Source organism: Chionomys nivalis, chromosome 7 (genome assembly GCF_950005125.1).
Source record: "Chionomys nivalis chromosome 7, mChiNiv1.1, whole genome shotgun sequence".
Lineage (NCBI taxonomy): Eukaryota > Metazoa > Chordata > Mammalia > Rodentia > Cricetidae > Chionomys > Chionomys nivalis.
The window spans coordinates 52,459,094-52,483,217 of NC_080092.1; the positions used below are offsets into that span (position 1 = coordinate 52,459,094).

A 24,124-nucleotide genomic window follows, 5' to 3' on the forward strand; every position below is an offset into this window, starting at 1 on the left:
CCTTTTGTCCTAGCTTCCATTTCTAGTCTAAAAGCTGAATTAGAAAGAATAAAGGTTGAAAAGGGACAGGTGAGTCACAAGTTTAAAATTAATTCTGTCAACACGCTGGTTGCTTATTAAATCCTGTGCTAGAACAAAGCAATGAAGATAGCTGAGGCATAGTTCTTGCTTTTCAGAGACTTCTGCCTGTGGGAACAGAATGGGCAGCCTGGCGTGGTCCTCCATGACTGATACTTGTGGTGATGGGCACAGTATAGATGCAGAGGGACCTCAGCCTGGCGTGGTCCTCCATGGCTGATGCTTGTGGTGATGGGCACAGTATAGATGCAGAGGGACCTCAGCCTGGTGTGGTCCTCCGGGGCTGATGCTTGTGATAATTTGTCCTGAGCTATGTCTCTTGCATTCTTCACACTAGCTCTTTTTTGGTTTTTCGAGACAGGGTTTCTCTGTGGCTTTGGAGCCTGTCCTGGAACTAGCTCTGTAGACCAGGCTAGTCTCGAACTCACAGAGATCCGCCTGCCTCTGCCTCCCGCGTGCTGGGATTAAAGGCATGCACCACCATCGCCCGGCTTAGCTCTTTAGTTGCTTTCATCTCAGCCTGCACTGCTCAGTCATTAGCTTGTAGCCCCCTCCTACTTTATTATCAGCCTTCACTCTGAGATAAAATGATGACCTGTTTCTGGCCATAGTGTGAGGCTGATAGGTGCTCTCACTGGCCTCTGTGCTCTCTAGCTTTGAAGGTCTATCTCTTGATTGATCTTCCCTTTGTGTACATAATTGCCCAGCTGTTTCCCATTAAGAGGGAAAAAATGAGATGGATGTGGGACACACATCTGTAATCCTAGCACTCAAGAAGCTGAGGATTCAAGTTTGAGGCCAGCCTGTGGTACGTAGGAAGATGGCCTTTCAAACAAAACAAAACAAAGTTTCTCCTTGAATTATACTACTCTGCTAAGTCATTGTTTTTCCAAAGTTCTTGAAAGAGTGCTGCCCTCCACCTGACCTCCCAGGCAGTCTCTCCCACAGTCAGCCTTTGTTTTCCTCTGCTAGAGGTCTCTAGGGCACACTAGAGGTGACCAGCACTCAGACCTGGAGTGTAGCTCAGTAGAAGAGCGCTTTCCTAGCACAGAAAAAGAAAATGCCAGACTCATGTGCTGCGTTGTTCCTCCCTGCCAGTTTGGGTTCAGACTTTACTTTTTACTTTTTTTGGTGGTTCTGGGAATTGAATTTATTTGTATGCTATTCATTTGTAGCTCTGTAGGACAGAGCTACACCACCAGTTCTGAGATGTGACTTTTCATTGGCCTGTTGTCACAGCCTAACTTGTTTCCTAAGAGACCTCTGGGCTGGAGCCGGTTCCGGTTCCTCTCTGTATTGAAGCCAGGCTGTCTCAGTCTTTTTGAAGTCTTCAGCAGTTGAGGACAAGTCCTTAGTGCAGAGCTCTCTCACAGTCCCACACTGCTGCAGGCGGCCAGAGCTCACCGTCCTTGGGCAGGGCAGCCATTCTGTTTTTAGACCATCTCTTTACTTTCTTTACCTTATCACCCTTTCCTTCCCCTGTGAAAATGTTAATCCATGCTGGCAGTGCAAAGAGAGGAAACAGGAAAACCGCAGGTCCAAGGCCTGCCTAGGCTGCAGAGCTCAAAACCAGCCTGAACAGCAACAAAAGCAAGATCCTGTTTCCAAAGGAGTTGGGGGTGGAGATGAGTGATGGCGTGCTTGCCTAGCCTCTGAGCCCTCAGGTTCAATCCCCAATACTAAAAGTAAAAGTTAGCCATCATCTTTTCTAGAAAATACTGTCTAAATTTTCTCCCTGAATTAAATGCTGCTCCCTTTATGTTGATATGCATTAGTTATTTCCCTGTCTGTTTCTCCTGACCTCTCAGTTTCAGGCCTTAGAATTAGAACATGATAGATACCTAATACGGAGGTAAAGACCAGGTTTGCAAGAATAAGAAGAATCTATACTTTGAAGCTTTAGAAGAGCATTCCAGGCACAGCCAAGAGCAAACCTGAGTACTCTGGGTTGCAGACACCTCTCAATAGTGCTGCGAGACCTTCAAAATTTCTGTGTGTTTCAGTTTTCCCTTTTGATTCCCTTTTCACAGTTGGAATCTACATTAAGAGAGAAGTCACAACAACTTGAGAGTCTCCAAGAAATAAAGGTTAATTTAGAGGAACAGTTGAAGAAGGAAACTGCTGCTAAGGTAATTATGTTTATCGGTCATTTAATTTAAAAAACAAGGCTAAGCCGGGCGGTGGTGGCGCACGCCTTTAATCCCAGCACTCGGGAGGCAGAGGCAGGTGGATCTCTGTGAGTTCGAGACCAGCCTGGTCTACAAGAGCTAGTTCCAGGACAGGCTCCAAAACCACAGAGAAACCCTGTCTCGAAAAACCAAAAAAAAAACAAAAACAAAAAAACAAAAAAAAACAAGGCTAAGGTATGGCAGCGCAGACCTTTAATCCTAGCACTAGGAAGGCAGAGGTAGGTAGATCTCTGTGAGTTCAAGGCCAATCTGATCTACCTAGTGAGGCCCTTTCTCAAGCAAACAAAAATTACAAAAAACAAAGGGGCTAGAGAGATGGCTTAGTGGTTAAGAGCACTGGCTACTTTTGCACTGGGCTAGCATTCAGTTCCCAGCACACAGTGGTGGCTCACAACAGTCTGTAATTCCACTTCCAGATTTGATATACTTTTTTGGTGTACACATTGCGCACATACCCATATACAAACAACCACTTATATGTACAAAGTGCAATAAACATATATTGAGCCTAACTTGGACAGTGTTCTGCTGGAAGCATTTCTCTGAGCTGGGTGTAGGCCTGCCTGCTGTTCCTGTTACTGGAGGTCAAGGCAGGAGATTGCTAGTTCAGAGGCCTTAAAAAGGCTACCAGGTAGCTTAAGGCCAGCTTTGGCAACTTAGTTGAAGTGTTTATTTTTTAAAAAAATAAAAATAAGAATTGAAAAGGTGTAAAAAAAGATGGAAAAGGTGGAGTAGGGACTCGATAGAGTCTAGTGGTAGACTGCTTGCCTAGCGTGTGTGAGGTTCAGTCCCCAGAGATGGAAGGAGGAGGGACTGTTTGGAAAACGTTACTCCATTCCTTCCCTGTGTCAAATGCTAAGATTGCCTCGAAGCAGATTCCAGATTATCTTGAGTTTGTATAGAATAAAAATGCACATGGGTGCTTATGGCAGACATTGCCTAGACATGGTTTTAATGAGCTGTGTTGGTGGTCAGTAGATTCTTGTTTTTAGAAAAAGGCTCCCATGATTTTCAATAAGGAAGGCTGGAGGTGGCTGAGGCTGAATGGCCCATATTAATTCAGTGTTTGATCCTAGTAATTGTCAGAGGAAATTCCCTTTTAAGTCTCTGTCCGTGTTACTATGACAGCTGTTGATCTTTGAATACATTTCTTATCCTGGTTTCATACCTAGAGCAAGTAACCTACCCAACTGGCACTGTTGCCCTATGGAAAGAGAGACTGGGTTGAGGAAGCAGATCAGCAGGTAAAGGTGCTTACTGCCAAGCTGGATAACTGGCATTTGATCCTTGGGGCTCACATAGTGGGAGGAGAGAACCAGCTCTCTCGTAAGGTTGTCCTCCTGATTGTCCTCTGTGAGTGCTTCCCTAGCCACCCTACTCCACACACAAATGTAAAAAAGGTACTGGGAGTGGGGATAAAGCTCAGCTGGTAGAGCGTTTGCCTGGCACCGCAGAAAACTGGGTGTGTTGGCACAATCTGTAATTTCACAAGAAAGAGAGGTAGGTGGATCAGAGATTGAAGCTCATTTTCAGCTACAATAGAGCAGGTTCAGGGACTAGTTTGGGCTACAGGAGACCTTGTCTTAAATAAAGGTGGGAACTAGTGAGGCAGCTAGAGGGACACACTGCCAAGCCTGAGTTTAATCCCTGGGGCCCACATGGTGAAAACAGAGCTGACTCCAGCAACTTGTCCTGTGACCACTTCTGTGCTGTAGCGCGCGCACACACACACACACACACACACACACACACAAACACACATGGGCCAATAAAAATGTAATTAAAATATATTAACAGGAAGGAATGTATGAGTCAGGGTGGTCAGGGTCATCACAAGGGAACTCATAGAAGCAATTGGCTTGTTCATGGGAGCTCAGACTATGACAGTTAGGGAGCCTGCATAGAACCAGCCTAGGCCCTCTGCATATGTGATGGTCCTGTGGCTTGGTCTACTTGTGGGACTCCTAGCAGTGGGAGCTGGGCCTGTCCCTAACACTTTGGCTGCCTTTGGGAACCTGGTCCTAATGCTGGGTTGCCCTGCCCAGCCTTAATGCAAGGAGAGGAGCTTAGATCTACTTCAGTGTGATAGACCATGCTTTGTTGGCATCCATGGGAGGCCTGCCCCTCTGAACAGAGGTGGGGGAGAGGGACAGAGGAGAAGTGGGAAGAGTGAAAGCTGCAGTTGGGATGTAAAAAATGAAAAAAATTAATTAATAAAGGTAATTAATAAAGCTGCAGTTGGGATGTAAAAAATGAAAAAAAATAATTAATAAAGATAAAAGATTACTGGTATATGGAGGCATCACTCAGGTCTCTGCTCTAGTAGTAGATATAGCTTAATGGTGCAGGGTGCTTGCCTAACAAGCTATGGCCCTGGGTTTAATCCTTAGTATGAAAAAGAAAAAAGAACGGTTGACAAGTTCCCTGTAGTCAGTAACTAAACTTCCTAAGTAATTTTAGGAAATCTGGCTCTTTGGCATTAATCTTCTCTCAAAACTTTTATTTTTAGGCTACGGTTGAACAGCTCATGTTTGAAGAGAAGAACAAAGCTCAGAGGTTACAGACAGAATTAGATGTCAGTGAACAAGTCCAGAGAGATTTTGTAAAACTTTCTCAGACTCTTCAGGTGAGGTGTTTGGGGAACTGCCATGGCCCTCTGTGGGAGGGGGCACCAGTGTAGCTGGAGATCTCTGATTGCCTCTGCCACTACCTCAAATATCTGTAACACTCAGGCACAAGCTTGGTCTGTTACAGATTTGGCCCCCTTCTCTTTTCCCTTCTCCCTTGACAATTTTTGCCTTACGTATAAGTGGGGTAGGCATTGGAGGGGGCACTGGAGGGGCAGGATACCAATCTGTTATATAGATTGATGAATTTTAAAAGTGTGGGTTTCTTTTCTTCCTCTTCGAAGAGCGTAATCTGGTGAATTAATCTGTTGTATGTCGACTAGAATGATCAAAGTAGAGGGAACGTAGGTAGGCATCACTTGCACTCATCGCCACATTGTTTCTCCAGGTGCAGTTAGAGAGGATCCGGCAAGCAGACTCCTTGGAGAGAATCCGGGCAATTCTGAATGATACCAAATTGACAGACATTAACCAGCTCCCTGAGACATGACACCCTGATAGCAGGATTGTAACCTGCATTTTGGGTTTTTAACTCATCTTTAGAATAACATTAATTATTATTTAACTCTTAATGGAAGACATCACAGCAAAAGGAAGACTGGAGAAATGCAGGTCTGGAGGGAGAAGGCTGCTGTGCGCAGGGACAGCCAGCAGATGTTTCAGAGGGAACACTAACAGGACACCGGACTCCATTCCAACGGGTGTGGGATCAGATTGGTGCCAGAAAAGTGCTGTTTCCTTGCCTGCTTTCTCCAACATGGATTCCGGAACACATTTCCTGACATGAAAGCAACTTCCCCATAGTGTTTGGAATTATGTTTTCAGTTCATACAAACTGGGAGAGAAAAAGTTTTTTGTTTTTTTCCTGTTTTCTAGGGCTCATCAGTAGCAGTGTTCAGCTAGCAGAGAGGTGTAGTGTGCTGTATGAGTATTTTATATTAAAATATGAAGTGTGAGAGCAGGCCATTGGCTATTGACTGTATTTCCCTCGCTCAGTGCATATTTTTTCTTTCTACCATTTTATCTTCATTGGAGGACCTTAAATGCTACTGAAACTTGCCTGAGAATTATAGGACCATGGCAAACAAAGAATTCAACAAAATTAGGAGAATCTGAATACTTGGCTGAGGCAATATATATAGTGGAAGTTGAATTTAAAGGAAAAAAGCACAAGAAACCTTGGATGCACTTTCTCTGCACACCGGGATGAACTTCCTTGGCCCACAGGTACCATGGCAAAGGAGAACTGGCACCACCTACCCTTTCCAAGTGTTTTAGTTACTGGATCAGTGGAAAAAATATTAATAAAACAAGCTATGTCTGACATCTAGTACACATGTATAAATCTGCTTATTTTCAGCCTGCCTTAGAGGCATACAAGTGTCACATTTAAAATGGTATGGCTTACAGATCTTTGTATGTTTGTTTTACAGTTTAGACCTGTGGTGTAAGTGAGCATGCTTACAGTGAAGCTGAGGAAACTTAGTTTAGTATCTACTTCATTCTTGGAGTTGAAATTTCTTTCCTGTGTGGAGAAGCAAAGCACCCTGCGGAACAGGTTAATCCCAAACAGCTGTAAAGTGGTGCAGAACTCGGAAGTGTGCTTGTGTTCTACTCACCAGCTGCAGGCTATACTGAGCACACTGGTGGACAGTTAGCTATGCTGTGTAACGCATGTAGTTCCTAAGTCACAATGCTTTCAAGGAATGTGAGTGACTTACAGACGTATCCAAAAGAACTAGAATTTTCACACTTGTCTACCATCAATTCATAGCATAAATGGACTTCGTAGTAACGAGTCATTATGAATTTGCCCTCAAGGTCTTTGCTATTTTCTTTCGTAAGTCTTGTGTTCACGATAAAGAATTTAAAAGTAAATACAAATTGCGGGAATAGTGCTAAAGGCTTGCCAATGCATGGAAACATTAATTGGCTTGAAGTCCCCTTGTATACAGTACTACTTGGTATAAAGAAACAGTATCCTCACTGAGTTAAAGGGATTTTATTAATTATAATGTGATTACATTAGATTTAGGACTAGTCCTTCAGCTCCAAGCTAATTTGTTTTGTATCAGTGTTGGCCACAGTGAATGGGAAATTCATAATCATTCTGAACTGTCACTCCCCATGAGCTGTTCTGCTGAGACCAAGCACTTTTTTTTAGACAGGGTTTCTCTATAGCTTTGGTGTCTGTCCTGGAACTAGCTCTTGTAGACCAGGCTGGCCTCGAAGACACAGAGATCTGCCTGCCTCTGCCTCCCAAGGGCTGGGATTAAAGGCGTGCGCCACTACTTTACAGACAACTTTTCTCCAGAAGCTGGGGATTGAACAATAAAGACATCACGATTAGGGATGTTTATAGTCTGTACTTGAGGCAGATGCAAACTGCTGGGATCCTCTCAATGAGAAACACATCCTAGAGGAACAGAAACTGAAATGCTAAGTTTTCAACAGCCTGTCTGCGGTATGGAATAGACTGCTGCACCACCAGGTAGGAAGAGTCCTTTAAACTTAAGTCTTCTGCTTTAGAAGGTAGAATTCACCAGGAGAGGAAAAATCTGGTTCCAGTGCTGCACTCCATCTGTGTAGACCTTTCTCTTGCATGTCTAACCTGGCTTACCTTTACCTGTAACATACCTTACCATGCAGCTTCTAATTGGCAGTCACTCAGTTGTTTCTAGGCAGGTACCATACTTACTTTTCAGAACTCAAATTGGCAGGTTTGAAAAGATGATCTACATTTTTCTTTTCCTTTAAGGTGCTAGAACTTGCACCAGAACTCACTGAGTAGACATAGCCATAGCCAAACTGAGCTCTGAAAGGCAACGATGCCTGTGAGGAAATGAGCCAGCAGAGGACTCTGCAACTGTTAGCAACTGTATGTAGATCTTCACCTCTGCTCTGCAGACTGCAGGTGTCTCTGTGTGTTAACTGTACCGAAGGCATGTCCTTAAGAGAGTGTTCAAATTAAAAGAGCTGCTACTGAGTAGACTGTGTGGCCTATTCCTTTGCATCCCAGTTTTGGTTCTGCTACTTAAGATGCCGCTCTTATTCTTCAGATATGGACCTGGCAGCATGCAGCTGAAGCTTTGTCCCAGAATTTTGAAAAATAAATCATAGACATTAATTATAAAGCAAAGTCAAATTTTGAATAAAAATTTATTCAAATTATACAGAACAAAAGGAATAACAAGAATAATCACACCAAAGTTTATCCAAAATGCTTCTTTATAAATTAGAGTGCTACCTGTTTGTTTTACAGCATCAGTTTGTGAGCCTTCAGTTGTTTTAACTTCAGGTAGTGTCAGAAGTTGACATGATTTCGGATATCATTGATTTGCTTCACCATTTCCCTGATGTGTTCACCCCTGCAAAATCATCAAATGACTCACTTCAAAAAATGGACGAGCCATTAGTACTGAGTTGTAAGATTTTTTTTTCCGCCCCCAACTCTGAGACAGGGTTTCTCTCTGTAACAGTCTTGGCTGTCCTGGAACTCTGTACACCAGGCTGGCCTCGAATTCTGTCTGTCTCTGCCTCTTGAGTACTAGGATTAAATTTGTGTGCCACCATGCCCAGGAGTCTAAGGATTTAAACTCTCAGCGTTGCAATAGACTTAAGAATGGCTTAAGAAGGTTTCAGGTAGACAGCAGTGGCTTTTTGTGTGGTGTTGGGGATTGAACCCAAGGCATTTCACATTAGACAGATGCTCTACCACTGAGCACAGCCCCAGGAACACTGCTAACCAGTCCACGGGACGTACTCTTGATCACAAAACAAAATTATATAGGAGAGCCGCTGTTTTTCATCCCACCATATTCATTTAAGCCTCTGTCTATCATGCCCCTATTCTGCAGGCAAATTCCAGACTCAGGATTCTTATCCAGACAGGCAGCTTTTGGTATATTGCCAAGGAAAAATGTCTCAACAGTAGCTGACTGGAAAATAGCAACTTACTCTTCCTTCAGGATGGACTGAATGCACTTCCGCTGGTAGGCACTGAGAGTAATGGTGGGTCTCTGAGGACTCAGCACTTTTTCCATCTTCCGCTGTTGATAGTCTTTTTTCATAGTAACCTTAAGTATCAAACAGAACACAGGTATTTTGACTATGGTTTGCCACACACCTTTACAGTATCTATTTTATTTTTCACATTTTACAGAAATCCATTGGCTACCCTGCACCCATTCTCACCTGTTTGATGGCATTGCCTAGATGTCGTAGTTGGTCAGGTATCAGCTGTAACTCCTTCTTCATGTCTCTCTCACTGTCAGAGAGAACCGGGAGCTGAGTATGAAAACTGTGGAGCACTTTCTTCATCCTTAAGGAAAAGAAGAACATGTGGGTTAAGACTGCGAATTATAACAGAAACACAGAGTTTGTAATTCAAGAATTCAGTGTCTGAGGAGACACATCCCAGAGGAGTTAGGGGACAGTAAGTCTTTCCTGGTACTTCAAAGGGTTAGAGTTCTACTCTATTCTACTCTATAGGTGTGTGAACATTGGCAGTCCTGAGCAGGGAGGGAACTAGATGCTTCACGGTCCACTGACCTGTTCATGATATCTTCTTGTTTTTCTTTGGCTTCCTCATACTTGTCAGCTAAGCGCTCTGCCATTTCCCGCAGACTCTTCCTGGAGGAATGAAGAACTCTTGCAGTCATATGATGTGACACAGCATCCGGAGGGAGATGCAGTTCACTACTCCCCACTGTTTTCTCCTTTGGTTCTGACACCTACCTCTCCTCTCGACAGTAATTGAGATCTTCTAGTTGTTTCCTCTTTTGGTCACATAATAATTTGACCCTTCAAAAAGAAGTAGTAGTAAAGGTCAAAGGAAAGCCAGGCTTCCACAGGTGATCACAATAAGCCAACCCCTAGCAAGGACTAGTGGTGTTCAACACAGGACACTACCTCCGCTGAATTTCTTCCTTGGCCAGGTCTTGCTTGAGAATGTACTGTTCTCGGAACACTTGGGTGGCTCTGCTGATAAGCTGAAGACACTCCTCGGGAGGGGGAGCCAAGTCCTTTTCAGATGATCTTTAGAACAGTTTCTGTCATTATTCTTGTTCGCCGGGTAAAATAACCAAACAGACAAATCCTAGCTACCTTTTTTTGGGGGGTGGGGGGATTTGTTTTGTTTTCTGAGACAGAATTTCTCTTGGAGACCAGGTTGGCCTCAGAGATCCGCCTGCCTCTCGAGTGCTGAGATTAGGCACACACCATCACACTGGCACGTCCTAGCCATCTTATCACCTTTGTTTAGCACTTTTTCAGGTGCCACTTCTGACTAGCTCTTTCAGCTCAAAGAGCCGAAAGCAAGGATGAACACTTGGTAGCAAGCACAAAGCCCCATTTTAAAGAAAAATCCCATTCTTAAAACTCATATGGCCCAAATCTCATACTTGAGAAATGCGGGGTTGGCAGCACTACGTTGCAAGATGCTTTTAATATGCTTCTCAAAGGAGTCTGGGGTTTCAGCCAGGATGCGCAGGGGAGACTCTGCCACTTCAGCATCTTCTCGGGTACACAGCAGGGGAGGAGATGCTGGGTGGACTGTACTTCTGCAAAACAAACAAGTCAAGTCCACTGTGTAGCTACTTGTTGCATTACAGGATGTCATCAGCCATACTTAGCCAAAATCCGAGGACATGAGGACCTAAAGTACTACTTTTGTAAAACTACAAGAACGTGTCTTCTATCCTGAAAGGTCATCTTGGGAAGTTCCTATCTTGCCATTTGAGCATTTTGGACTCTTTAAAAATTCTTTTTGAGCTGGGCAGTGGTGGTGCACACCTTTAATCCCAGCACTTGGGAGGCAGAGGCAGGCGGATCTCTGGTCTATATGAGCTAGTTCCAGGACAGGTACCAGAGCTACAGAGAAACCTTGTCTCGAAAAAATTCTTTTTGAAAAGATCAAGGCAACAAAAAAATAAAGAAAGAAGAAAGAAAAGAAAGAAAGAAAGAAAAGAAAGAAAGAAAGAAAGAAAGAAAGAAAGAAAGAAAGAAAGAAAGAAAGAAAGAAAGAAAGCCCCTTTCTTGCAAAGGACTCAAGCCAGCACCTAACACTAACCGCTCCTTTTTGGGGCATAGTTTAGGTTGATAAATGCTGGTCTGAGGCCAGATGACTGTTGTGTTGCTTCTATATAACTATTTCTAAAAATTACAATCAAGGGCAAGTAATTCCAAAGGCAATTTCTGGGAAAGCTCCAAGGATCGTGAACTTCGGCAGTATGCATCATACTTTGAAGGTAACAATTCAAAGTATTTGGAAGAGCTTTGTAAGCAAGAGTGTTAATATACAGACAACTTGTGTTTTGGATAGTTGACAGAAATATGATTAAAAGGTATCCAGCTAATGAAGCCTTTTCTCCCCCTCTTTGAGACTTATTTTTTATTGTCCAAATAGTGCGACTAGGCTTTATTTAAAACACTAACGGTGCTGGGTGGTGGTGCACACCTTTAACCCCAGCACTCAAGAAGCAGAGGCAGGCAGATCTCTGTGAGTTCAAGTCTACAGAGTCAGTTCCAGGATAGCCAGGGGTACATCAAAAAACCCTTGTCTCAAAAACACAAAACAAAAATACATCACATGGGTTCTGGGGATTGAACTCAGGTTGTCAGGGTCAGTGGTGACCACTCTTAGCTACTGGCAAACATTTTTCTAGTGCCTGTTTCTTTAAAGTTGCTAGAATTCTAGTATTTTTTTTAATAAAGCAACATAAAATTTATACCTGTATTATTTTTTTCCTTGTCAAACAATGTAACTGGTCAATCTTTAAAGAGTATGCAAGGATAGAAACTAAATGCAGGCATTTTACACTCAGTATTTAGAAGCACCTACTCTAAATGGACACACCAAGAGACTGGAGATGGAGAGTCTCACATTTGATACCCCATTGATTTAGTTCTCATGTCTATTTCTGCATTTATAAAACTTGGCCTCCCAAGGCCAAGTTGGAAAAAAGGAAAATGGTGATTACAACTTAATACATGAACTTAGCTTTATACTCTTTTCCCAGAGTTGCATATTTTGATGGCACAAAGAGAGATAAACTAAGTGCAGAATTTGGGACCAAACAGACCTCCACCTGCATCACCTGTTGTGAGCAACCTGTGAGGCGCAAATCTATGCCTTCTTTTATTACATGGAAATCAGTATGTTCCTTAGGGGGCTTCTCTCATGTGTCCAGAAGGCATGCAGGAGAACACCTTACATCTGGGCCTGACATGAACCATCATTAAATCCGATCACAATATGTAGTCCTCTCTGCAATTAGGAGAAATCTCTAGCTGGGTGGAGGGAATCAGGCTTGTTGTAATCCCAGATGAGGTGGGAACTGCTTAAGGCCAATATGACTATAGACCGAGACCCTATCTTACAAACAGAAAAGCTCTGATTCTTAGTTATGAGATGGCAAAACAAGACAACACCACCATGCCTAAAATGATACCTTTCAGAGACAGCTATGAAAACAAACATCCACTCAGTTCAAAAGCCAAATCATACACCATATAGACAGTCTCAAGCCAGTTACTGAGGGCATTTCCCAGCTTTGATTTGCAGAATTAAAGAGAGTTGTGGGATAACAGAGAATGAGACATACAATAAAGGCCTTATGAGACATTCATAGGTACTGGTTATGCAGATCATTGTGGGTCCCAGGATGTCCGGGACGATCCAGAATCCTCGAATTGGAGCTGGCTGCCTGGAGAGAGACAATCACAGTTAAGTTACAAAGCAGCAAATGCACCAGAACCAATAGCAACTACACACCTATAGCATCCACAACTTTTGGGGACCTGTGACATCCTGATGTCAATGTAGTAACAGCCACACACATTGTGATTTGGAAACATACCATGATCAGTTTAATCCAAGCTTCCACTTAACCTATAAGCTAGTTACCAATTACCCAGGGATACAGAGCTTCTGTGTCTTTCTCCCCGCTTAAGGCCTACCTATCTTAGTATATCTAGTGCTTACAAACTGCTCAGAAACCTAAATGAACAGGACTTGGGCATTTCACGTTACACACCCAGTGACCCCACACTGCCAAGGACCTCATCATTTCATTTAGTTGTACAGCATTGTTTCCTTCCAATTTTCTTCCTCCAGAGGTGTGTGTGTGGGGAATCCACGGTTCTCAAGTGGGAACGGTTGTCCCCACCAAAAAGCTTTACTAACTAGTCTGCATGTCCGTTCTTTCTGTCTGACCATAAATCTGCACATTAATGTCAGTGCCACCTCCTGTCACAACTGGTGTGCCATCAACTGTATAGTTTCAAAGTGTCTATTATGCATCTCCTCTCAACTCCTGTTTTGTTTCATTTTGTTCATTTAAAACATTCCCCACTGTGGCTTTATGGGAAGCTTCACTGCACCCCAGTCTGGCTCCCCTTAATCTGTCCTTTATTTTGTAACAGCAATCTTATATGAGTGTGTAGTGTATACATAAGTGCCTGTTTACACACCTGTGTGTAGGCATAGCTTCATTCTAGTCCCTTGAGCCAGGGTTTCTCTGAGTGAGGCTAGCAACCAGCAAGTCCTAGCTATCCTCCTGGTTCTGTTCCTAAATGGAGCTGGGTATATAGAAGCACATGACCACACCTAGCCTTTTATATCTACTTAGAGGTTTGAACTCAGATCTTCAAGCTTGTTAAGCAAGTGCTGTCACCCACAGATCGAGCTCCCCATCCATTTTTCTTTTTAAAATAAACTTTATTATATATCTTAAAAAACAATCACCACCAAACAAACTTTACAAATGAATATCGCACTCTAATATTAATAAAACTTATACATCTCAGTGAACTATACAATTAATCAGTATGTAATCAATATTCAAAGATGTGCATTCAGACCATGTAACCAGTACTGGGCCAATAATTAAAAGGCAAAACTGAGGTTATAGCTCAGCGACAGGATGCTTGCCTAGCATGCACAGGGCCCTAGGTTCAATATATAGCACATGGAAGAAAAAAAAGGAAGGGGAGGAGGCAGCAGCAGCCATAGAATCCTGCATGTCCGTCCCTGATCACAGTCATCCTTATTCATAGGTGATCACTAGTCCCATTTTTACACTGCCGTGTCTTTGCCTTGCCTTCATTTTAAACAATTATTTATTTTATGTGTATGTATATACCGAGTATGTGTTTAGTGCTGGCAAAGGCCAGAAGAAGGCATCGTATTTCCAGTGTCTTGAGTTACAGTGGTTGTGAGCTGCCACGTGGGTGCTGGGAATTGAACCTGGGTCTTCTGTAATGGTAGTCAGTCAGTGCTGTTAACTGCAGAGCCATCTCTCTGGCCAAGGAAAACTATAATATACAGTTCTCTGCTCACTTTTCAACCTCTTGTCATTCCTCACTCCCTCCAGTACATTGCCAAGTCAGTGCTTATACAATGCTACTGTGTCCTCTTGACATAGCTTTTCCTTGGTATTCTTCATACCTTTACTCTGGGTTCCCTCCATTCTCTGAAACCCTCTCTCAAATTTCCTTCCTGGGCTTCGCTTTTCCACTCATTGCTCACAATCATGTGTTGCTTACCTCACTTGAGTTTCCTTTTCTGACTCCAGACCTTCTCCTGGGCAAGATTCAGAACAACAAACACTTCTAATGCTGACACTTTCACTACTCCAGAGCATTCCAAACTTCAGACCCATACACACAATTGACTGTTAGGCTCTTCTACTTAAGGTGCTCTAGAAGGGACATCACCATCTCCCCAAATCTGTTCTTCTACATGCTGGTTTTCCCAAAGGGTACCACATCTATTCATTTATCCAGACAAGAAACCTGGGATCCATTCTACGCACCTCTCTTTACTCATCAACAGTTACTGAATACCCACTAGGCACTCTTACATAGAGTAAGCAGGCACAAAGCCAACAGAAAATTATAAAAGACAGAGCTGTAGTCATATCGCGTGGCACACATACACACCACACACACACGGAGGGAGAGAGATTGAGATTACAAGGACAACAGAAGAACCCTGAGTTAGAGTGGGGAATTAAGGGAAGCATCTTTAAAGAAGTGATATAAGATGAGAAAATAAACATTAGCTAAGAGAAGCTAAGGAACAGGGTGACTCTAGAAAAGGAGAAAGCTTTGGATAACCATGATAGCCTTACAAGAGAAGCCAGAATTAAAACAATTATTTGCTGGGTGCACAGAGAAAGAAAAGAAGGTCCTTACCTACATGGCAATGGCTTTGTACAGAGAATGTGTTCTACAAAGCATTTCTGTTCTGCAGCAAGTTCCTGCAAACTATCCTTATCTTCTTCATCTACAAAAGAATGTATTAGAGAAATCAACTGGTGCTCAGACAAAACTCCAAATTAAAATGCTGTCATTTGGCCGGGCGGTGGTGGCGCACGCCTTTAATCCCAGCACTCGGGAGGCAGAGGCAGGCGGATCTCTGTGAGTTCGAGACCAGCCTGGTCTACAGAGCTAGTTCCAGGACAGGCTCCAAAGCCACAGAGAAACCCTGTCTCGAAAAACCAAAAAAAAAAAAAAAAAAAAAAGCTGTCATTTGTTAAATGCAATGAATTTTTTGTTTCAAGCCACTGCTTCTCACAGAGGGTACCTTTCTTAAACAGACCCTAGCTGAGGAGTTACTGAGAGCTGCTGGCTGCTGGAAGAAGATGAAGCAATTTTCATAGGCTGTGGTGAGCTTGTCCTACTATCTGGTCCCATACTCATGAGAAAGTACGCAACACTATTTGGACTTAGGTTATTAAAAAAAAAGAAAGAAAGAAAGAGAGAGAGAGAGAGAGAAAGAAAAGAAAGAAAGAAAGAAAGAAAGAAAGAAAGAAAGAAAGAAAGAAAGAAAGAAAGAAAAGGATATGAAGTTGGGAGGAGTTGGGGCTTGAAGAGTGGATCTGAGAGGAGGTAGGGGAAGGTGTGTGTGTGTGTGTGTGTGAATATAATCAAGACACTATGCATATATGAAATCCTAAAAAATAAAAATATATTTAAAAAAGAGAAAACATTTAGCCTGTCATTAAGTATGGTGTTAACTGATGGGTTTTCATAAGTAGTCTTTATTTATTTATTCTTTTTGAGAAAACTCCTAAGACTAGTTTGTTGATGTTTTTTGTTTTAAGTAGTCCAGAGGATCAGAATCAAGGTCTTTTACATCGTAGGCAAATGATCTACCACTGAGCAATATCCCAGCCCTTTTAAATGTTTTTAACGTGAAAAGATGCTAAGTATTCTTAATTATTTTAATACTTCAGAAGAACAATATATGGCTTTCCCCTTGTATCCCATATGTTATCACATGACAGTGCTGGATGCTGAAGAAAGCCCCATTTCTACAGTAAATACCACTCAATCTTTTTGTATCTATATTTGTCAGATATTTTTGTCTCTAGTTTGTATATTTTGTTTTATTTTGGTATCACAGATTGAGGTAAGAGGTGCTGTTTTTCTGAGAATCAATGTTTTAAATGGTCTTGGGCAAGTAGTTTCCCTCCCCATTTTCTACTCCGGTCAGTCCTAAAGTCCATCCATTTCATCTAGGTCTTCTAACAGCTATATTCAGTTTTCCCTTAGAATTTTAAGTTTCTGTAAACTTAACAGTACTCTACCTTTGCTTTCTGTTATCGTAATTTTAGTTTCGCTGTTCTAGTATTTGGTCTGTTGACTTAAGGGTTTATCAGTTCTGATGATGTTCCTTCCAGGGAATGTTTGGTTTCACTGATTCTATTTTTATTTTTTCTTCTCCAAACTAACTTTTGTCAGAACCTCTGAAATATACTGGGAAATACACAGTATTAGTAAACTTACCTGATCCAAGAAACTTGTGAAGTTTATGAATCCAAGTTAGCCCAACACTGTGCACGCCAGCTTCATGGGTACAGTGGTATCTCGAAGGACACTTGGGATCTGCATGTGAGATCATCAAAGATACAAGGTAGCCACTGGAAAACTGGAAGAATTTACCCCAGTAGCCTACAAACACATGGTGATAGAACTGACTGTCTACAGGATTTTCATGGTTGTATACTATTGTCAGGGACTTGAAACTTTTTAATCTGAATTTCATTTTCAATTTGATAAGTATTAAAAAACAACAGACACAATCTAAATGTTATTTCCTGTTCATACTTCCCTTGAGGTAGTATCAAATTATGAAGCCCTGGCTGCCCTGACTCAGTATGTAGACCAGGCTGGCCTCAAATCCACAGATCTACCTTTCTGTCTGTGCCAGGATTAAAGTTGACTACCACCATCCCTGGCCCCAAATGGTTAATTTTCTAAAATTACTTCCCATCAAGTAAACCATTCATCCATTTTACATTTACTGAAAATTGTTCAAAGTAGGGTGGTTGAGAATGAAACTCTACACATACTGTCTTAAGCTCCAGCAGCTCAGGACGCAGCAGAAAGATGGCTGTTATCCCACTAGGGCCCCTGATCTCCGGAACTGGCCTTTTTGAGATAAAATCCTGTAGGGCTAAGAGTTTTTGTTTTAATCTCTAAGGATCAGACCCTCTAAAAGAGAAGTAATCATGAACCAAAGGCAGTCCGCTGATGACAACTTGACAAAATCAAAACCTTGGAATCTTGTTAAAAGAAACACACTGGGAACAATGCCCAAAGTAGTCAACAGTAGTCATCATAAACATGAAGCAAAGGAAAAACAAAGATGGAGGAAGGAGAAGGGAAAGAAACTAAAGGAGACACCAAAGAAACAAGCAAAGTCAGGGCTGGAAAGATGGTTCAGAGGTTAAGAGCACTGTTGCCCTTCTAGAGGTCCTGAGTCCAGTTCCCAGCAACCATCTGTAATCCTTTAATCCCAGCACTCGGGAGGCAGAGACAGGCGGATCTCTGTGAGTTCGAGGCCAGCCTGGTCTACAAGAGCTAGTTCCAGGACAGGAACCAAAAGCTACGGAGAAACCCTGTCTCGAAAAATCCAAAAAAATAAAAAAAAAAAAGAAATCTTTAAAAAAAAATTAACGGGCTGGAGAGATGGCGCAGAGGTTAAGAGCACTGATTGTTCTTTCGGAGGTCCTGAGTTCAATTCCCAGCAACCACATGGTGGCTCACAACCATCTGAAATGAAATCTGGCGCCCTCTTCTGGCCTGCAGGCATACATGCAGACAGAACACTGTAAACAAAATAAATATTTTTTTAAAAAATTAACAAGCAATTGGGAGGCAGAGGCAGGCGGATCTCTGTGAGTTCGAGACCAGCCTGGTCTACAAGAGCTAGTTCCAGGACAGGAACCAAAAGCTACGGAGAAACCCTGTCTCGAAAAATCCAAAAAAATAAAAAAAAAAAAGAAATCTTTAAAAAAAAATTAACGGGCTGGAGAGATGGCGCAGAGGTTAAGAGCACTGATTGTTCTTTCGGAGGTCCTGAGTTCAATTCCCAGCAACCACATGGTGGCTCACAACCATCTGAAATGAAATCTGGCGCCCTCTTCTGGCCTGCAGGCATACATGCAGACAGAACACTGTAAACAAAATAAATATTTTTTTAAAAAATTAACAAGCAATTGGGAGGCAGAGGCAGGCGGATCTCTGTGAGTTCGAGACCAGCCTGGTCTACAAGAGCTAGTTCCAGGACAGGCTCCAAAACCACAGAGAAACCCTATCTCGAAAAACCAAAAAAAAAAAAAAAAAAAAAAAATTAACAAGCAAGCTGGGCGGTGGTGGCGCACGCCTTTAATCCCAGCACTTGGGAGGCAGAGGCAGGTGGATCTCTGTGAGTTCGAGGCCAGCCTGGTCTACAAGAGCTAGTGCCAGGACAGGCTCCAAAGCTACAGAGAAACCTTGTCTCGAAAAACTAAAAAAAAAAAAAAAAAAAAAAAAAAATTAACAAGCAAAGCAAAGAGAAGGAAGAGCCATGTCTCAAGAAAAGACCAGCCAACAAATCCCTTGTGGACACTTCATGACAAGGTTCAAGTTAACAAACACCTCATGGTGCAAGAATAAATTTAGTGTCACAGATAGATATGCCAATGGTTTTGGTCAAAGTGGAGCAGAAGACACAGAAGGCTGTGTGTGGTAGTACAAACCTGTTATGCCAACACCTGGGGAAGGAGAAAATGGAAGCTATGAACGGATTTTACAAAGGACTTACCAATAAACTTAGAAGATAGTAAAATCACACTAAGTAAAACTTCACTAAAGGAACACTGCCTCTGCCAGGCACTTTGGAGAAGATGACGCTGGTTAACTGCTGCTTGGGAAAAGCAGGCCTGCTGTATATGGGGAGAACCTTTGACAGGATTTACACTGCAGATTTCCCCATTTGTCTAAACAACCAAACCTTGGAATTTCTGTCTCTGCAAAATATGTTTCACTGTTCAAAGTGTAATATGATGTGAATCTATGAGAGCTGAGGGGGATTTCTGTTCAGGGAACAGAATTTGTGCATTAGCCAGAAAAAAGGAATGGTAGCTCTGGGGCTGGCAATGTGGTCAGCAAGTAACAGGAAAAGGTGTTTGCCACGCAAGCTGACAAGTTCAATCCCTAGAACCCAAGTAAAGGTGGATGGACAGAACTGACTATACAAAGTGACCTCCATAAGTATTGTGGCATTCATGCCCCAATACCATGTACATCCCCTATCATGGTAATACATTTCTTTTTTTTTTGTTTGTTTGTTTTGTTTTTTGAGACAGGGTTTCTCTGTGGTTTCTGTGGTTTTGGAGCCTGTCCTGGAACTAGCTCTTGTAGACCAGGCTGGTCTCGAACTCACAGAGATCCGCCTGCCTCTGCCTCCCGAGTGCTGGGATTAAAGGCGTGCGCCACCACTGCCCGGCTATGGTAATACATTTCTAAAGATAAGGGGAAAAAACATAAAAAAAAAAAAAAAAAATGGGCTGGAGAAATGGCTCAGTGGTTAGGAACACTGACTACTCTTCCAGAGGACCTGAGTTCAATTCCCAGCACCCCCAGCACCCACTTGGCACCCCACAACTGTCTGTAACTCCAAGATCTAACACCATCACAGACTTACATACAGACAAAACACCAATATGCATAAAATAAAAATAAATTAAAAAACCACGCTAGCTGTAGAAAAACCTATGCTCGCACACCTCTGCTGAGTACAGGACTGGCGCAGCATGTGCACTACTCCAGCACAGGTATTGAGGAAGACACTGGCACACTGCTCGGGACATAGTCCCATCATGAAACAATAAGCATTACAAAATAAGATATCACCTCCTTTGAGCCTAGAACCTATCTTACTTTAGCTTGCTGAGTGGCTATGATTATAACTATACCCCACCATATTCCATTTTCTTGAAAACCTATTGTTACTCATAAACATTTATCTCTATGGTTAAGAGCTCATTTTTTTTAAATTATATTTATAGTGTGCATGTGTGTGTGCCGGGGCATGGGTGTGTGCCGGGGCATGTGTGTGTGCCGGGGCATGTGTGTGGAAGTTTGAGAACACCTTTCAGAAGTCACTTCTCTCCTTACATTATCTAGGTACTGGGGATCCAACTCAGGTTGTCAGGCTTGGTGACAAGTACCCTTATCTTCTTAGCCACCTTGTCCATCTTCCCTTTTCTAGACTGGTCTTAAACTTGCTATGTAGCTGATCCTCCTGTCTGTTTCCAGAGTGCTGGGATGATAAGGCATGTGGCACAACCTGGTTTATGTGGTGCTAGGGATTGAACCCAGACCTTATATGTTAGCCAAGTACTTACTGTTAGCCACATCCCCAGCAGTTAGGATTTTCTAAGACGGGCTAGAGAAGTGGCTCAGAGATCAAAAGCACCAGCTGCTCTTCCACCTCATTCAACTCCCAGCGCTCACAACCTTATGGAACACCAGTTCTAAGGGATCCAACACCCTCTTTTGGTCTCCACGAATGTGGCACACAAATATACACGCAGACAAAACACCCATACACATAAAATGGCCCAATCTAATTTAAAAAAAAAAAGTTTTCTAAAAGATTAAAATGGAGTAGAAAAATGGGTTATCAGTTGAGAGTATGTATTGTTCTCCCAGAGGTTCCCAGCATTCACACCGTGTAGCTCACAATCCCTTTTAACTGCAGTTCTAGGAGGCCTAACTTACCTCTTCCTGCACATATATATGCATACACACACATGCTTTTAAAAAAACATTAAAATAAAATACAGAAATAATATATATATAATAAAGTTGATAAGATAGAAACAATTCATAACCACTTAAGTTAAAGTTTTTTTTTTTTTTTTTTTTTGGTTTTTCGAGACAGGGTTTCTCTGTGGTTTTGGAGCCTGTCCTGGAACTAGCTCTTATAGACCAGGCTGGTCTCGAACTCACAGAGATCCGCCTGTCTCTGCCTCCCGAGTGCTGGGATTAAAGGCGTGCGCCAAAGTTTTCTATTAATAGTCCCACTTTTAAAATTTTGATTTTATAGTTAAGTTAATGTTGTAAAGTTGATGTCATGTTTTCATCTGGTTTATATATGAGTTCTGATAACTTACAAAAACAGTATGCTACTCTAAAAACTTTCAAAGGTGTTGGGTCTAGTGGTACATGCCTGTAATCCCAGCCCCTAGAAGGCTGAGGTAGGAGGATCCCAAGTATGAAGCCAAGTGTACAAATACAGAGCAAAAGGCTGAATGTGGCAGTTTATGAGGAAGCCCAGACGCAGGCAGGCAGGAATATGAGTTGCATAATAGCCTGGGTTACAGTGAGTTCTAGGCTAGCCTGGGTTACAAAAGACCTTGTGTCAGCCAAGTCAAATCTTGTCTAACAAATCATCCCTCTGTCTGAACAATAAAATTGAAAATTTTTATTTGTATAAATTTAAGACTTATTCAAACCAGCTCACCTGATCTAACATTATTTAAAAGTTTTTTTTTTTTTTTTAAATCGTTTGGGATGTTAAAAGTCTAGAAGGAAAAAACTTTAATACTGATATATAACAGAAAAGTTATTTTTGAAAAAGGCCAACATTTAAGCCATTTTACTTTTGTAAACCTTAAGTGTTAGTTCAGTGACTGTAATATATTTTAAGCACAAATAAGAATAAGTCAGGCCGGGCGGTGGTGGTGCACGCCTTTAATCCCAGCACTCAGGAGGCAGAGGCAGGTGGATCTCTGTGAGTTCGAGACCAGCCTGGTCTACAGAGCTAGTTCCAGGACAGGCTCCAAAGCCACAGAGAAACCCTGTCTCGAAAAACCAAAAAAAAAAAAAAAAAAAAAAAAAAAAAGTCAGAAATGTGTTTCACAAGAGAATGTTACTTTCATTACAAAAACCAAGAAAAAAAATGCTTGTAATGAAGACTTCCAAAGACATGCTGTGATGGCTATTCTTGGTTGTCAATTTAACTACACCTGGAATTACCTAAAGTGAGGCAGCTGGATTCATTTGTGAGGGATTTTTCTTAATGGGATTATTTGAAGTGGAAAATCCACCTTAAACCTTAAATGGGCCACACCTTCTGTGGCAGCCTATGTAAAGGGCAAGGAAGAAAGCTTTTATTCTGCCTGCTTGCCAACATTCTTGTTTTCACTGACATTGGAGCCATTTCTTTGGGACAAACACTGAAGACCAGCTGAGATATCCAGTCTCATGGACCGAACAACTACAGGGTTTTGAACTTTCCAATGGGATACAGTCATTGCTGGACTACTGGACCACAGCCTGTAAACCAATCTAATAAATCCTCTTTATGTATAAAGTGCCATGCCTGTCTGTTTCCTGCCATAACAATCGCAGACTAACCCTGTAGAACTGTAAGCACGCCCACAATTAAATGCTTCCTTTTACAAGAGTTGACTTGGTCATGGTGTCTACAACAGTAACTAAGGCACATATATCTTTATAAGGAAACAAAATACATCACTTTACTTCACTCTGTGTTCATCTATCAAGTTCATATACTTAAGTTTATGTTGCTCAAAATACTTGACTTGCTTAGTGAATTTTCTTTGCGGGCTTATTTTATAAGGAATACTGTTTTGAACTCACTATATAATGAGATGGCCTTGACCTCTTAATTCAGGCTTACGAGTACTGAGATTATAGGTAGGTACCATTATGCGGGTTATGAAGTCAACTTTTGTTAGGATCATGAAAAAGTTATCATTAAACATCTGAGTGGCACCAATGGGGTGGCTCAATGGGTAAAGCGCCCACCACAAGCCTGATCCCCAGAATCCATGTAAAATTGAAAGAGTCATCCAGAAAGCTGTCCTCTGATACGACACATACAGACACACAAATATCATACACACAAAAATAAATATCTGAGTGGAGCCTGATGTTCAAACTTAAATCTGCCTTGGCAAGAATGTGCTGTGTAGTAACTGAAAGTCCAAAAGAATCCACAGTGATAACATTCCAAAAGCTGAGCTCACACAAATAAACTACATTGCAGTCATTGCTAAGTTAGTATACAATGGGATAAAAGAGCAGCACTTAGTGAATCCCTTACCTCTGTGCAGTTTAATTGGACAGGAAAAGTCAGAAGCAAAGGGATCATCCTCTGAAGATGCCAGTTTCAAGGCAAGCTCTAATTCAACACACTCAAACACATACAGAGAAGGGATGAGGTCAACCCTGGGATCCCAGGACTTTTCTGACTGTTAACAACACAAAGCGGGGGGAAAAAAGGACTGAAATTTCAACCTCTCATATGAATTTGAAAATGTACACAAATACAGAAGCAAAAAAGCTGGGTCACTTAGCCTTTTCAAATGTTTAATTTTATCCTTCACGCCAATTATTAAACATCCATCTCCCCTAATATCCTTAAACAAAATAACAAAAACAAAAACCTGGGTTAAAGCCAGCCCAGTGATACAAAGGTCTTTACCTCTGTTACTAAAGACTAGAATATAGAGGTCAAGCTGGGGCGCACGCCTTTAATCCCAGCACTCAGGAGGCAGAGGCAGACTGATTTATGTGAGTTGCAGGCCAGCCTGGTTTACATAGAAAGTTCCAAGGGGTACATACAGAGAGAGACTCTGTCTCAAGAAACCTAAAATAACAGCAAAAAGAATATAGAGACCAGAATAACCATTAACAGTGATAGCTGGGATAAGTTAAAGCAGGAGGATTTTGAGATAGAGACCACCTTGACCTATATAATAATAAGTTCAAGGCCAGGGTCAGCCACATAGTAAAACACTGTCTAAAAATCAAAGAATAGGGCTTAGAGAGTGTCTCAGAGGTTAAGTGCACTGCTGCTCTTGCAGACAACCCAAGTTCAGTTCCTAGCACCCAAATGACACCTATCAACCACTTGCAACTTCA

The 24,124-nt window shown here is 42.0% G+C and overlaps 2 protein-coding genes across 4 annotated transcripts in view; one reads left to right on the top strand and one right to left on the bottom strand.

Moving 5' to 3' along the window:
* Positions 1–7,881, top strand: part of Rabep1 (rabaptin, RAB GTPase binding effector protein 1) — a 91,526-nt gene extending 83,645 nt beyond the window's left edge. For both annotated transcript variants that reach the window (XM_057775561.1, XM_057775563.1), the window contains 4 exons: positions 14–69; positions 2,109–2,207; positions 4,777–4,893; positions 5,283–7,881. In XM_057775561.1, the coding sequence (XP_057631544.1) occupies positions 14–69; positions 2,109–2,207; positions 4,777–4,893; positions 5,283–5,384 (374 nt within the window). In that variant the 3' untranslated portion in view covers positions 5,385–7,881. The remainder of the gene's footprint in view (positions 1–13; positions 70–2,108; positions 2,208–4,776; positions 4,894–5,282) is intronic.
* Positions 7,882–8,021: 140 nt separating this feature from the next.
* Nup88 (nucleoporin 88) overlaps positions 8,022–24,124 on the bottom strand; it is a 29,259-nt gene continuing 13,156 nt past the window's right edge. The window contains exons 7-17 of one of the 2 annotated variants that reach the window (XM_057775564.1): positions 23,304–23,451; positions 16,688–16,786; positions 15,092–15,182; positions 12,499–12,600; positions 10,297–10,455; positions 9,806–9,931; positions 9,632–9,697; positions 9,446–9,526; positions 9,089–9,215; positions 8,852–8,970; positions 8,022–8,262 (exon numbers count right to left, since the gene is read on the bottom strand). In XM_057775564.1, coding sequence (XP_057631547.1) covers positions 8,199–8,262; positions 8,852–8,970; positions 9,089–9,215; positions 9,446–9,526; positions 9,632–9,697; positions 9,806–9,931; positions 10,297–10,455; positions 12,499–12,600; positions 15,092–15,182; positions 16,688–16,786; positions 23,304–23,451 — 1,182 coding nt within the window. In that variant the 3' untranslated portion in view covers positions 8,022–8,198. The remainder of the gene's footprint in view (positions 8,263–8,851; positions 8,971–9,088; positions 9,216–9,445; positions 9,527–9,631; positions 9,698–9,805; positions 9,932–10,296; positions 10,456–12,498; positions 12,601–15,091; positions 15,183–16,687; positions 16,787–23,303; positions 23,452–24,124) is intronic. The other variant, XM_057775565.1, reaches the window with a different exon arrangement.